Source organism: Eptatretus burgeri, chromosome 5, assembly GCF_056783735.1.
Source record: "Eptatretus burgeri isolate ZD-2024b chromosome 5, Ebu_testis_v1, whole genome shotgun sequence".
In the NCBI taxonomy this organism is placed as follows: Eukaryota; Metazoa; Chordata; class Myxini; order Myxiniformes; family Myxinidae; genus Eptatretus; species Eptatretus burgeri.
In genome coordinates, this window is record NC_140965.1 from 42,273,127 (window position 1) to 42,288,529 (window position 15,403).

General features: G+C 42.1%; 1 protein-coding gene and 1 long non-coding RNA gene across 3 annotated transcripts in view; one reads left to right on the top strand and one right to left on the bottom strand.

Annotated features, from left to right (window-relative positions):
- Positions 1-10,304, bottom strand: part of LOC147026313 (uncharacterized) — a 31,821-nt gene extending 21,517 nt beyond the window's left edge. Inside the window, exons 1-4 of the long non-coding RNA XR_015058281.1 lie at positions 9,790-10,304; positions 5,994-6,032; positions 5,755-5,858; positions 3,585-3,667 (exon numbers count right to left, since the gene is read on the bottom strand). This is a non-coding gene — a long non-coding RNA (uncharacterized LOC147026313). The remainder of the gene's footprint in view (positions 1-3,584; positions 3,668-5,754; positions 5,859-5,993; positions 6,033-9,789) is intronic.
- The window catches only part of LOC147026314 (uncharacterized), an 89,946-nt gene that overhangs the window by 2,860 nt on the left and 71,683 nt on the right, over positions 1-15,403 (top strand). For both annotated transcript variants that reach the window (XM_085881593.1, XM_085881595.1), the window contains exons 2-3: positions 5,957-6,050; positions 9,228-9,317. In XM_085881593.1, coding sequence (XP_085737719.1) covers positions 5,957-6,050; positions 9,228-9,317 — 184 coding nt within the window. The remainder of the gene's footprint in view (positions 1-5,956; positions 6,051-9,227; positions 9,318-15,403) is intronic.

The following is a 15,403-nucleotide window of genomic DNA, read 5'->3' on the forward strand; positions in this document are numbered from 1 at the left end:
TAATATTCAGGTTAATCAGATGAAAATTGATAATATTTCAGATAAAGTTGATTATTTTAGAAGTTTGACCTTGATTTGACATTTGACCTTTTGATCTCAAAAATAGTTGGTTTCCCAATTCAGTAATGCACTACGCAATTGCTGTTTAGCTTTCAAGTCAATCGGATGAAAATTGACGATTTTTCAGATAAAAATTGATGATTTTAGAAGTATGAAATTGAGTTGACCTTTGACCTTTTGATCACAAACTGGTTGGTTTTCCAATTCAGTGACACAATAAACAAACCCTGTTCAACTTTCAAGTCAATTGGATGAAAAATGCCAATTTTAGAAATACAACCTCAAGATGACCTTTCACCTATGACCTCAAAATCAAGAAGTTTCTCAGTTCAGACTACCTCCACAACGTGGTAAAGTTTCATGACGATCGGTTTAGAATTGTGACCTGCAGGCGATTGATAAACAGACAGAATAACAAAATTGACTGATAAATATACTTGAAAAATCTTCGATTTTGCAAGTAATAAACAGAAAACGGACAGAGAGAATAACACACCAGACCAACCAATATTCTTGCGAATCTTTGATTTCACAAGAAACAAGCACACAAACATGCACATCCACAAACAGACACTTACCAGATTATAGTACCTTGTATAATTGCCCTTCATTCCCGCTTTCCATTCATGTTATTTCAGTACCTTAATTATTGTGCTTGAGCTTCGAAACAATACTTGACGTCAGAAAAACACAGCTGCTGACCTGGAAGATAGTGATGCAACTTCCTGGGGCAATCTGGGTACCGGTGATGCCATCTTTGTGACACTGCTTTACTCTCTGCTGTTGCAGCAGGGCAATTAAGGAGGAATTTCCTCCTCTTCCTACTCATGGAATAGCCAACCCTTGGGGTTGTCCAGGCTCTATTCTCAAAATGCAGAGCATCAAGTGAGAAAGCAATATGTACCGTTGTTGTCTATAACGTTACAGCTGACCTTTTGACAGATTTCCTCGGTCAAAACTAAAATCCAGGCTTTCAATGACATCTTGGATGTTGCCATCTTGTCTGTTTGTGGTGAGGATGTTAAGGTCATGGAGAGATCACTTACCTTCACAGTGATATTCATGTCTCCGCATGTTGTGAGCCAGACATTAAAGACATCTGGGTTGGGTCTGGGGATTCCTGGATTCACTGGATCATGGGATGTGGCACTGTCGGTACCTATGAAGGAGGATGAGGGTCTGAGTCTTCAAGTCCTTGGTGCTTCCAATCTTGCTCTACAGATGTGAGACTTGGACTCTGACCAGGGATCTGAGACAGAGACTCAACTCCGTCGCTACCCGGTCTCTTCGGAGAATCCTTGGCTATCACTGGTGAGACTTTCTGCCCAATGAGCAGTTGCTGAGAGACTCAAATGAGATTTATTACCTTTATAGTCCAAGAGCATCAGCTGCTGCTGTGGAAATTGTGGTGGAAAAGAATTCAATTACAACATGATTGATCGATTAGCATACCAAAGGAGAATCTTAATTTTGTATATACAGAGGAAGAACATTCAATGATTCACTGAAACATTCGAATGAACTTAACTGAAACAGAAGCCTGAATCAATCCCTCTTATACACAATTTGACATCCAAAAAATGGGAGGATGAGACATTTGGCAATTCAACTATGGGATGAGCTGATAAGCACTAGGCAAAATAACTCAGAACTGCCATACGTGGCCACTTTGGGTGGGAGGGAGAGAATAATATACTCATGGCAAAAGTTTGCAGTGTTAACAAGCAGATCACCCTGTTTCTTTGCAGCGAGGAAGACCATTTTTCATTGTAAGATATTCCTTTTATCAATATGTGGGTCAAAAGACTGTCGGGGAAAGGGAAACATTACTGACAGCCAATTCGACTATAGTACAAAAATTAAATTTATAAAGTACCAGCAACAATTCAACAAGTGAATATAATTGAGAATACCTGAATATAATTGTGTTTCTTCCACAATGGACATGTGGCTCAATTTCCTGATGCTGATCATCCTCACCAGATTCTTTCAGGAAAGGTGCCTCATGGGTGGTAAAGATCAACATGATGACCATGTGCCTTGTGGTTGCAGCAGGTTGATCAGCATCTCAAGGAGATGGGGATGGGCTAGGCATCTTGCCCCTGGAGTACCAATGGAAAGTGGATGCAGGAACGCGCTGCTCTGGCGCATGCTCCCATACCTAACCGAACCATTGATGAAGTCTTTTGCATGACTCAGGCAAGGGTTAAGACAGACTGACTGTCTCAGATACAGGGAAAAATACCTCCCAGACTCAGATATAGCTGTTCTTTCTGTTCTGTTCCTTTCGGTTCTGTGTTATAGACCTTTGACAAGCCTCGAGCCATGTAAAAACAGAAAATCAAGTTGTTTTTAAACCTAGTAGTTTTAATAGCTTTAAATAATTCCTAAAAATAAACATGAAAATGTTTTGTAAGAATGAAATAACAATTTTTGAAGTAGAAGACAGAGTACCAGAAGACAGAGATGACAAAGGGTAACTGGTTGAAAAAACCAACAACAGGGTGTGGAGGAAACCAAAAAATCCCGAAACTAAGACTAGGGATGTACAACCAAACTACCTCTGAGTAAATAACTTTGTTGGTAGACAAAATGCGCAAGGGTATCAAGTACAGAATTGATAAGTATGGAATCAATATGAACTGCCGGTGGGTACATGGGATGGGAGATGAGAAGATGGGAGGGAAGAACTCAAATGAGGAAGGATTTTGACAAATAAGAGAAATAGTGAATAATGAAGTGCACATGACCCAAATGATTAAATTTGAGAAGCATATCATTGTTTGGTATTTCACGTGAATTATTGCAACCTTGTGGGATGGTAGATGGGTGGACAAAGGACAGAAGGTACAAGAGCATGACTGGAAGGAAACAGACAACAAGGCTATCAACCTGTCTGCGGCAAGAGAGAATAAGTTTCTCTGTGGAAAGATGCCATTTCCCATCAGGGCTTTAGCTTTCACCATTTCTGTGAGTTCAAGATGTTATGAAACAGCACCGGCCCATAGAGCATATACTCCGAGGCATTACAATGAATGTGTCCTAGAACTCCACCGTCGGTGTGTTCATTGCTCCATTGTCAGTCCCAGAACGACACTGAAGCAACGTTGGGGACATCCAGTGAGAGGAATGTTTGTTTTATCTGGATTATCATCAGGGACACACAATGTCTGGATGAGCAGAGGAAACCCATGTGGAGAGATTTATTATGTTCAAAAGGAGTCCTCTATTGTTATAGATTCAATCTTTTAGAGGAGGAGGAAGTTGAGGATGTTTCAAACCAAGAGATATTTCAAATTGCGAAGAATAGTACTGGTGTAAAAAAATACAATTATACAAGGGATTTTATATATTCACATTGGTCATTGGGAAAGATGGAATGTGGAGAGTGGAGGAGTTTTAATGTTATTTTGGGCTTTGCAGTGAAAAAATAAAAATAAAAAACCCTTGATTTTGTTGGTGGATAGGTTGGTGAGAGATACAGGGAAAAAGTAATGTTCGTGAAGGTGATTAAAATAACTTACCCGACCCAGTGCCATCTTATCTGAAGCATCCGCTTGAACCATGATTCCATTGAGTCTGTGAGATCGGCAGCTCCATTCAAACCCTGGCCGAGTCATACCAAAAACATTTTAAAAATAGCATGTGCCCTTCATTTTAAAGATAGAGCATGGATACCAGTCAGCATCAATGGTAAGGAGGAAATTTCTCCTTCATTGCCACACTGACTGCAAAGAGAAAAGCAACGTCAAATAGATGGTGTCGTCAGAGCCCTGTGCCCAGAGAAGCTGTCATTTTCCCTGAATTTGATTGCCTGAAGTCAAGCCCGGTATTTTCTCATGTATTCGTTTGTTTGTTTGTTTGTGCTTTATAGTTGATTTGTGTTGCAGCTTCTTCATGAGCTGTATAAAAACAACTAGAAACTGTGTTGAAAAAAACAAAAGTAGACAACTCCGACCATTCCAGAAAAAAGAAGAGAAGAAAGACAAAAAGGATAAGGAAAGGGTGCATGACTGAGTGCATACAGCAGTTGTCACATGGCCGGGCTCTTTTACCTCACAAATGTACAAAAGTGGACAACAAGTTCACAAGTTAAACAGACTTAAGGGATGATTAGATATGAAAGAGCAATTTCATAATTGGGAGCAGTATGGTTTAAGCAGTTTTGAAGTCAAATAGGGACAAACATATACTTCTGACATGAATAAGTACATAACTTCTTTGTTCAGCTTCACAGAAGTATCATGCATATGCCCAAGGTACATTCGTTAACTTCCCCTCCTCCTCTCCATTATTGGCTCTAATTTTATCTATTTTTATTGCTTAATTAATTTTATTCCACATGCTGTTTATTGGGCAAGTCCAAGATATCACACGCGTTATGCATAGGAAATTCAGACTTTCACCCTCTGAAAATTAATCAAAAAGACTATGAATTCAATGTTTTTTCATCTTCACATTTGATATCTATAAGACTAATACTGTTCGTAAAAATGATGACATTTGTCCTTGAGATAATTAGTCAGATAAAGAAAATGTACCTTGTTATGTAGAGGACCACAAAAAATTCAAATGTTTCAACAGAATTTTCAAGTTCAAAATTCTCTGAAAGTCTTTCCTTGTACAACTTGATATCTAATGTGAGGAAAGGTTGAATACTTGAGATTATTTTTGCAAAATCTCATTGAAAAAAATTACACCATATTTAATTGGCATTTGTTATTTTAATGAAGGACATGTTACCTATGGGCCAAAGGGACATTTGTCCCCCTTGGTTTAATGCGATAAAGTGTTTTTATCATGTTACACAAAGTATCGTAAACAAATCATGTGCTATTTTGGTTTGGGGGGAAAACAACAACTGATGAATCCTAAACAAAACATTTTATTGATCAAATTTCAACAACTTCAAAATCAAATCCTTGTAAACCGAACATTCAATTCAAAACCATGCATGTTGCAGCATGGAAATAATGACATGAAGTCCGATATCACAACCGTCTTGTAAAATTTCACTTTGAATCATGTTCTTGTCTTTTGTTAAGTGATTTATTTAATGCAATGTAACCTCTTCATCATCTTTATAGGCAGTTGTAAGTTCATGGTAAAGTTTCAAACTACTATGAAAAGAAAAAATAATAGTTCCTTTACTTCAGTGAGAAGATGCAGCTTGCGATCCCCTCGTAGACATCAACAAACTTAAACTTAATGTAATACAGTATTAAACACATGCCTCCTTGGGGAAAACAAATATTTTGCATTGGCTTATCAAGTAGAAGGCAACACACTTTGGTATCTCAGACACATACATGAACATCTCACTCTGGAACTTCAATTTCCTCAGGAAACATGAATCTCTCGACTGTTCACAATTGGCGTTTTTAGTACTTCAACCACTGTTACAACATCAACACCTGAATTTGGTGTTGCAAAGATTTTGAAATCTTTCTCATGAATTTGAGTCATGACATCCGAAAGAAAAGTGATTATTTTAGAAATAATATAATTATTATCAAAGCGATAATGGAATTTCAAATGACCAAGTAAAATTACTCATCTGGATATATTTTTACTTCAAATTATATTATTGACATCTCACCTCCAGCACTAAAGTTGTGAGAACAACTGGAATGGCCATGCAATCAACCCAAATTCAGATGCATGTCGTCAAAGTTTTGGATGGAGTAAGTTTACCTTTCTTGAGTGGAAACAAAATGGCGAATGGCTCCAACACTGATATTGCGTGTGCTCCCTTTCAGTAACGAACATGACGTCACTTCCGTGAATGAGGTCACTCTCTGCAAGACAGAGAAATAAATACACAGGGCATTTAAATATTTACATGGTATCTGCATTCTACTTGCAAGCATGTTATCGTGTGTGTATGTGTGTATAGCCCCCTGGAGACATACAACAGTCTTAAAGACAAACACCTGGCTGGATACTTCAGCAGCACACGGATACGTCGCCACCTGCGCAGGATGGGGTTGGTAAGAAGCCAAAAGGAACTGCCAGTGAATAAAGCTTTCATTTTGTACAATGACAAATCACAGAGTAAATGATAAACAATATCTTTTTCGGAATGCAGTACAATTTAGTATGCACTCAACTTTAATGAGATAATAATGAATAGCAGGTATGATTCCAATCATAACGTAAGCCAGTTATTAAACCCTCTAATTCACCTTTTGGATTGTGGCCCAATGCTCATGTTGCTGGGCCCATACTCGTTCTTTCTGTTTCCCAGAAAATCATTTTGTGGTTTTAACAGCAGGTGTTCAAAAGTACCTACTTTTCACATTTTCCATTTGGGCATCCTGTTTCCAAATCAAGTAATATTTGTGAGGACCAATTTCCTGCATCCCCTGGGCAAACAAATGTCATTGTCAAACCGAAACCCATGGAGGGTAGAGTGATGGAAAAGTGTGATTACCCTTGCTTTTTCTTCTGTGAGGACAGACTTGACCCACTCATCTTATTGGGGGAGGTAGATTCCTTGAATCCATTGTTATTTAACTGTTGTCAAATTATGAATGGTGATGCCTGCCACTGATAATAACATTTCCATTAAACATTGATAGTATTACTCTGTGTCAAAGATACAGATATGAGAGCCTGGTGTTGGCTTAGCGACTAGGGTGGCTGGCTTAGGATCTTAGCGTCCTGAGTTTGAGCCCCATTGATTGCTGAATTAATACCAGGTGGGGGTTGACTCAGCAGCCTGACAGTCTTCTGAGATTGGTGAAATGAGTACGAGTGTACTGGTATTGGGGCACAGCATCAGTGGTGCAGCATCAGTGGTACAGCTGTGCTTCCAATAAATGATAGCTACCTAGCAGCCAAGCTGCCATACACAAGAACAGATATGAGAGTAAAAATTCCAAAGATCGATTGTATTAGAGGAATTCAGAACAACATCAATGCACCTATATATGTGAAGGGCCAAATGCATATATACTTGGACCTTAAAGCAAGTGTCCCTGAAAAAAAAATCTTTGCTTATGACATGCCAGGGACAATTTGAAAATAACGAGTCACTGACAATTGAAAGAAATATATTTGCAAGGTACCAACAAAAATTTCAAATAATAAATTTTAGTTTGTCTTTGGGATGGTCACATGTTCCATTTCATTGCAGCACTATGGTAAGATATAATGAAGTGTGTATGGTACACTCAGCGTCACATCATCCCTCCTGAGCATGCTGTAGCTGGAGTGTTCTTCATTGTACGTCATGCGCTTTTCTCTGCCAATGAACGAGTGAGTGTGAAATGTTTTAAAATATGACAAATGCCAATCAAATCAGATGATGCTGAAACAATTTTTCATTGGAGTACATTAACTGTCCCATTGTCGACCACTTTAATGGCCATGACGTTCAGGCTATGTAAAAATGCAGAATAACATGGAACAACTGCACTGATTCCATTTATCAACTTCAAATGACTTGTGCGTTCTGCTTTTCTTTTCTTCTTGATGGACAAACAGAAAACCAAGTGAGAAGTTGAAGTTCTACAATTTAGATTTTGAGTACTTATCATGTGCAGTACATTGTACAATATGCCAATATTGCTCGGACAAGGGTGCATCCAACAATGGGTCCCACAACATGATGGTGTCCCCATGCACATTTGGATATCTGTGCATCAATTACTGACAAAGGTTTAAAAAATTTGATCATCTTAGGACATCTATTGTCATCCTCTGATCAATAAGATAACTGGCTACTTGCTTGAGTTGTTAAACGCTTCCTTATTTCTCCGTTGAATTGTATGGGTTTGATTCCCACGACTGTTCGCTCTCACGAATCAGCACTTGGAAAGCTTAGCCAGTCTGCCCGATACTCCTCATCCTCAACATTAATTGAGTTAGACCTTCATCCTGAAGTGTACTAAAATAGGCTTGTTTAAAGTATCCTCAACAATTCAAGAAAATTACATTTTGATGACATATCAACGATTATTCAAAAGCAGTGCTGAAAACAATGCTCCTGTGGTCCAGCTCCCTCTGCTCTTTCAACCTTCTGAGCCTCTCCTTCAACTCCAGGTTGTATCCATTCTTCCATTAACTCCCTCCTGGTTAAAATAGCAAAACCCAGGAAGACTGCACACCTCAACTCTTTTATTCCTCACTTCTCCCAAATGTGAAACTGCCTACCAGAGGATTTTATCATCCTACTCTTCTCCCCAGGGCTTCAAAAACAGGCAGTGCACCCCCATCTCATGTCATCCCACATCCTTCCCACAATCTGTTACTCCCATTCACCATTTTACTTGCAGGTTGCTCTCCTGCCTCTCTTTTCCTATTCCTTCTTTCTCTTTCTTATTGTGTCCAAGAGTTGCTCTTCCATGAGCATCAATCTTGTAGAGAGAGAGAGAAAAAAAAAAAGAGTACTACTACATGTACTGCAAATGGTTACAGGTATGCTGGATTATGTGCCTCCATTGAAGAGCAAAGTCTTTAACAGGAAACAGCGCTTGCTCTCCATATAGTACTTTCAGAGAGATGTTTGTCTGTATTTGACTGTGTATTGCCATTTTTCTCAGAGGTGGCTGCAAGGGTCTCCATCAAGCTTTCAGAGGTTCGTCAGTGAATCCCAGGGATGTTTTAGGCATAACAAAATTTTTGAAAATCATTTTTTTTTAAGGTTAATTTATTTAATTTTTTTGAATCGCTTTATCATGCCGAAGCCTTTGTAGCTATGTAATAATTAATATTCAATGATCCCCGACTCTATTCCTTAATGGGTGTCGGGAAGTGTTTAAGCCCCCACAAAAAAATTGAAAAAGAAACCCCAAATTTAATTTATTCAAAATGTCAACAGGATTCGTGCAGTACCGGGCAACGCAACCCCCGCGAGTAACCGATAAGTGCTCTAAACTTGACAATAACATTTTCTGGGAGCGTTTCCATTGTACCTCGAGTGTTTTCATGCTTGGCTCTTCAATTTCACAATGCATCAACAAACATAACCATCCTTAGGTGGTAGAGGTAATAACAAGATCACAATTTGGACCAATATTTCCTCTTCTTTTTTAAACAATATTTTAAAGATAGAGCTTGCATATGTATCATGTAAAGGACAAAGATGCACTCGGCTTCGTCAATTGCTAACCAATCTTGTTTTCTGCGGAAAGTGATGTGCGTTTCGATGTTTTTGTGCACAGATTGGCCCACACGCTGTGCCATTGCAGGGGCATGTAATTGAGCGGCAGGATGCCATGGAATCTTTGGTACGAGATGTCATTCAAAAGAAGGTATCTAATACTTATTTCTTACATAATCACCAAAATCACAATAAGCACAAGAGTGGAGAATGGCAAAAAAAACCTCTGCATTTTATTAAAAAAAGGAAAGACTCAAAAACACCCGGATGAAGGACACACACTGTGATTGAACCGTTTGATCGAGTCTTTTCTCCTTTGTTTATAAAATCCCATGTTCTTTGTGTTTTTGCATTTCCAGCTCTGCACATCATAGATTATTTTCTTTTCGTGAAAATGCATGCGAAGGCGTACAGCATTTGGGATGTAAAACATGACTCCAGGCAGAAGATTTGTGCATTGCAAAAAAAGTAATTCAACAACAGCCTTGCTGACCATCAGTTTATGTGGTGTACAAGTGCAACACGAGAGATTCACCAAATATCCATGCATAAGTATTGGCAGTAGCTTTAAATTCCGCGAACACCTTCAGAATGTCACGTCAAAGGCAAAATTATGGGTTAACCTTGTGCTGAAGCTTGCTGGAACGACAGGAGGAACAAACACTGCTACTCTTTGCACAGCCTCAACAGCTCTCGTCTGCTTCACGGCAGAATACTGAATCCCGGTCTGGGCCAGAAGAATGCACACAAAACTGGAGAACGTCCAGCTGAATGCAGCGATGCTAGAACATGGAATGGACCAGGATTATAAAAGAACGAAAATAACAGTGTAAAGAGAAAGGCAAGGCAGAGGACACCAACAGCAGGGTAGAGGGATGAAATAGAGGGCAATTTGGAGGAATAAAGGACATGGGGAAGCGCAAGAGAAAAGGTGAGGGGGAGAGGGAGGATGAAGTCAGGGGTGAACAAACTGATACAGCCTCAAAATGTCAATGACAGAAGTGTAAGGGGAACTGGGGAAGAAACAGAAATGGAGGGAAAATAAATAAATAAATAAATAAGTAAAATTTGGAGGAGGGTGAGGGAGCTGAAGTAGAGATGGGTATAGATCGAGATGACCTGAAGCAGTGGTGAACAGCCATCTTGAAGCCCTGGAGGGAAGAATGAGATGGAACAGACTGAGGAGGTTGGGTCCACAGGAGGGAAAAAACACTGAGGACGTTGGTTGTTGCTATCCACCTATGCCATTGAAAAAAGAAGAAGACATAAAGTATTCACTTGCTCACATGTGGGAAGTAAGGTTACAGTAAGGCTGTAAAGCATAAAAGCTTGAATGTTGAGCCTGTGTTGCAATTCTGAACATAAAATAAGAAAAATCCAACACTGTTAAAACAAGATTGGTGCAAACTATAATCAGATGAAATCCCACAATTTCACTGATTCCAGGCATCTTCATTGTGTAATTAATTACTGCAGGTGGTGGTAAGGCCAAGCCAGATAAGATCTGTGACTATTGTCAGGTCAGGCCAGATTATATCTATGACTTGCTACGGGTACCATGTAAACCTGCACTAAACTGTTTCATGGACGGGTTGTCAGCTACGAAACCATCTTCCCCACAAGGTTTTCTGGTGAGGAGGGTGTACAGATATGGACGCCCAGCAGGATTAAAAACAAAACCTGTCAAAGGGCGGAGGAGCTCGTTGTGAGCCAATGGCCATCCATTTCTAATGCCCAACTGTTTCTGCAGACGTCCTCTTGCAGTTGGGTTACTTTTTCTTAGGAGGTTGGTGGCAGGTTTGCATTCCGCCCACCGTTAGACGCTTCATTCTGCAAAACCCACAAATGCAAAGAAAACTGAAAATCCACTCCGTGGGAGTACTTCCTTTGCTGCTGCCCTTCGCAGGGCAGCTCATCTGATGACGGGATTGGGGCAAAGCCTCCGGGACCCAAATTTCTTGATGACAGAAGGAAAAGCATGGGGTAAACTTCCGAGGTCAGATTACGGTGGTGTGTGGCAGAGTGGTGATGAGGTATCATCCACCAGACAGTGGTCTCCTTAGGTTAACCTGTGGCGGTCCCTTCGGGTGGGTGCGTCGAATGTCCTATCCCGAAGGGAGGATGATCACCTGTCTCTCTTATCATCTGAGCTCCAGCATTTCAACATCAGTATAGCAGCACTCTCTGAAGTTCGGAGAACACAATAAATGAACTTGGTGCTCGTCTTGTTCACAGTTCCAGACCCAAAGGGACCGACACATGTCTCATAACCATACCTATCATTGCCAATCGATGCATTGAAATCTCTCAAGACGAGAAGAGTATCTCACCTGGGGCACTGATCAACCACAGACTCGAGCATGATAGTTGTTCGATTATGGCGGCTGGTGACAACTACAATTGGTCTGGTCACTGATGGTTACCATATCAAATAAGTTGTTGTAGCTGTGTCCAATAAACTGACTCCAATGATAATTGAAGCAACACTGGTCAACGAGCGTATTCTGAGTCGAAGGATTCGTCACTCCTTGGTTGCAGTTTCTCTGGTCTCTGTTTATGCTCCGACTGAGGCAAGTGATCTCACCGTGAAGGATGCATTGTATGCTGTGCTCAAGTCTGTTGTTGAGCAGTGCCCCAAATGAGATACTCTTCTAGTCTTGAGGGATTTTAATGCATCGACTGGCACTGATAGGGATTGCTATGAGACATGTGTGGGTCCCCATGGGTCTGGAACTGTGAACCAGAATAGCACCAAGTTCCTTGACTTTGCAAGAAGCCATGGATGAAGGATGGCTGGTTCATGGTTTCAGTGCCCACAGTCTCATCGCTGGAATTGGTATTCCAATGCTGGTGGTGTGGCAAGGGAGGTTGACCATGTGCTCATTGATCGTCGCTGGAGGATGATCCAGACGTGTAGGGTCGACTGGAGTGCTCAGTTCCTCAAAAACGACCACAGGCTTGTTGCGGCATCTCTTAAATTGCAGCTTAAATCAAGGAGAATGGTACCATTCCAACCTCGGCTGTATGTTGGCAAGCTCAAGGACGAGAGGGTAGCTGAGGAGTTTGTGAACAGGCTGAGTGTGGATTTGGGGGGTCAGGGTGCTTTGGGGAATGCTGAAGAGTTGTGGAGTACCTTAAAGACTACTCTCCTTGTTGTTGCCGGTGGATGTCTTGGAACTCACCATAGGGTGAAGAAGAATTTTGTCTCTCAAGGGACACTGGATACCATTGACCAGAGTCACAGGGCCAGGCTTAATGGTAGAGCTGAGCTGTTCAGTGAGTTGAGGCAAAAAACTGAACCTGTGCTGAGGGTGAACAAGGAGGCCTCTGTGCGGAGAATCTGTGAGGGATAGAACATCACCTGTGGTCAAGTGATTCGCATCCTGCTTACAGGGGATTTTGTGCATTGCGTTCCTACAAGCAAATCCCTTGGTGTACTGCAATTACAGCAGAGGGTGGTAGGCTCTTGACAGAGGAGTCCAAATTGAAGGCCCGCTGGGCCCTTTACTTTAAGGGGCTGTACCAGGCTGACCCACCAGCTGTTGAGTTGGATGTCAGGGGTGTTGCTGTCCCTCTTGCTGACCCTCCAATCAACTGTGATCCACCTTTGTTGTGGAAACTCAGGCTGCGGTGAACTGGTTAAAATGGGGTTAAAGCTCCTGGGATATGTGGTATCCATGCTGAACTTCTCAAGGCTGGTGGAAATGCTGCACTCGTGTCATTGCATGCAGTTCTGTGCTCGATTTGGAACACAGCCATCATCCCAACTGACTGGAAGAGGGGCCTTGTTGTCATTCTCTGGAAAGGGAACGGTGACCGCCAGGACTGCAACAACTACTGAGGGGTGATGCTGCTCTCAGTGCCGGACAAGGTCTTTGTTTGGATAATTATTGACAGGGTTTGCCACCACCTGCTTGAGCACCAGCGCCCAGAGCAGTCAGGCTTCACACCAAAGAGTCAACGATTGACCGTATCCTTGCCCTTTGAGTCCTCACCGAACGCAGACGAGAGATTCGGCAGGGGGCTACTTGTTGCCCATGTTGATCTCTGCAAAGCATTTGATTCAGTAAATCAGAATGCCCTCTAGAGGATTATTGGTCTTCGTGGAGGAGGAGGAGATTGGAACCATACTCTGTGCAGAGCGTTGGTGCCGCTTAAGCAGTCTCCTTGGCTATTGGAAACAATCCTGGACAGGTCGCCACTCTGACACAGTATACCAGCATGCTGGGTCTTTGTGGGGTGCCACCAAATCTGATCAATCTGATGTCTAAACTATACTCTGGCAATGACAGTCCTGTGAGATGTGGTGACACCATCTCCAACTTCTTTCCAGTTGTTACTAGAGTTCGTCAGGTGTGTGTACGAGCCCCCACACTTTTCATCGCTTATATGGACTGCATTTTTGGGAGGATGTCAGAGAGATCAAGCTGCGGTGCATCGTTTGGGAATGTCAAGATCTCTGACCTTCATTTTGCAGTTGATGCAGTCATCTTTGCAGAGCCTCCGGATATCATTTTGGAGGCCCTCAAAGTGCTGAATGAGGAGTCAGAGGCACTGGGATTATGGGTTTCCTGGGTCAAAACTAAGATCCAGGCTTTAAATGACATTTTGGATGTTGCTATCTTGTCTGTACCTGTTTGTGTTGAGGATGTTGAGGTCATGGGGAGAGATTCACTTGCCTTGGCAGTGATATTCATGTCTCTGCTGGCTGTGAGCCAGAGGTCAATTGACGTCTGGGTCTGGCCTGGGAGCCATGAATTGAGTGGATCTTGCAGTGTGGCACTGTCTGTACCTGTGCAGGAGGATGGAAGTCCGAGTCTTCAGGTTATTGGTGCTTCCAGTCTTGCTCTACGGATGTGAGACTTGGACTCTGACCAGGGATCTGAGATGGAGACTTAATTCCTTTGGTTCTAGGTCTCTTTGGAGATTCCTTGGCTGTTGCTGGTTGGACTTTGTGTCCAACCAGTGGTTGCTGAGAGACTAAAATGAGATTTCTCATCTGCATTGTCCGTGAGCATAAGCTGTGGCGCATAGTTTATGAGCATCAGCTGCAGCTGTAAGGACATGTGGCTCATTTTCCTGATGCTGATCCTGCTCACCAGATTCTCTCAGCAAGGGAGCCTCGTGAGTGGAGGAGGCCAATGGGTTGATCACATGCCTCGTGGTTGCAGCAGTTGATTGCCATCTCAAGGAGATGGGGATGAGCCAGGCATCTGCCTGGGGGATGGCCAGATGGAGGCCCCTGAAGTACCAGCAGAAAGTGGATGCAGAGATGCACTGCTCCGGCACATGCTCCCATACCTAAGCTGTCCTGACACATGCACAATTGGTGCGAGAAGCTTTCAAGTGATCAGCCTGTCTGTCCCATTGAAGTTTCATTGCCAGTCGGCTTGAAAAAATGATAACTATATCAGCCCACCTACAAAACTGCTTATGCAAGGAAGAAGAGGTCGTTGGCACAAAAAGTACATTCCTGCTTGACGATCCTTTTGCTTGGAGCTGCAAATGGAATGATCTAACACTGCAGTGGCAGCGATTTGTTGCAGCATATAGCCAAAACACTACACAACTACACCAGTAATGCACTCCCAGACGTGTCCACAACTATGCATTTTCTGTCTCGGGTGGGGGCCCCTAATCTTTGCCAATCCAAGGACTAGCCCACAAAGCAGCGTGGGATTTGAAATCAGAGTTTCCTTCTCCTAGATGAGTTACCCACCAAGACTGATGGGCCCCATTTGCCCAAAAATAACTGGTTTTGAGGTACCAGTGACACACCTTTCACCTCTTCACTTGTTAATGACAACAGCCCTGCCATGTGAAGGCCAGCGAGAGGTTTGACTGTCAGAGACTCTTCGAGAAGCTTTGCAATTAGGGCATTTCAGAGAGAGTGAGAGCTTAACCTCACTGCCACCCTGGCATACCAATCTATGGAGACCTCTGTTCAGTAAGCCAGAGAAAAAAGGAACAAAGGCGTTGAGGTCAAAAGTGAGTCTCGATTTTAAGAGTTTCACAAATAGTGGGTTGCTTGTGACCTGAAAAGACTGGAGAGGGAGGCATGAAGCAAGAGAAGGAGCAGGAGTTCTCGTGAAAAAAATTAAGGAGATGTGGTAAAAATTGAGATTCCACCAACCTCTTTACATGTTTCTGTTTCTTTGTGGAAGATACTCATGACATTGAGAGCTTTAAATTCCACATTATCTTGGGAAAACAGGTGTGAAGTGGAGGCACCAGCTG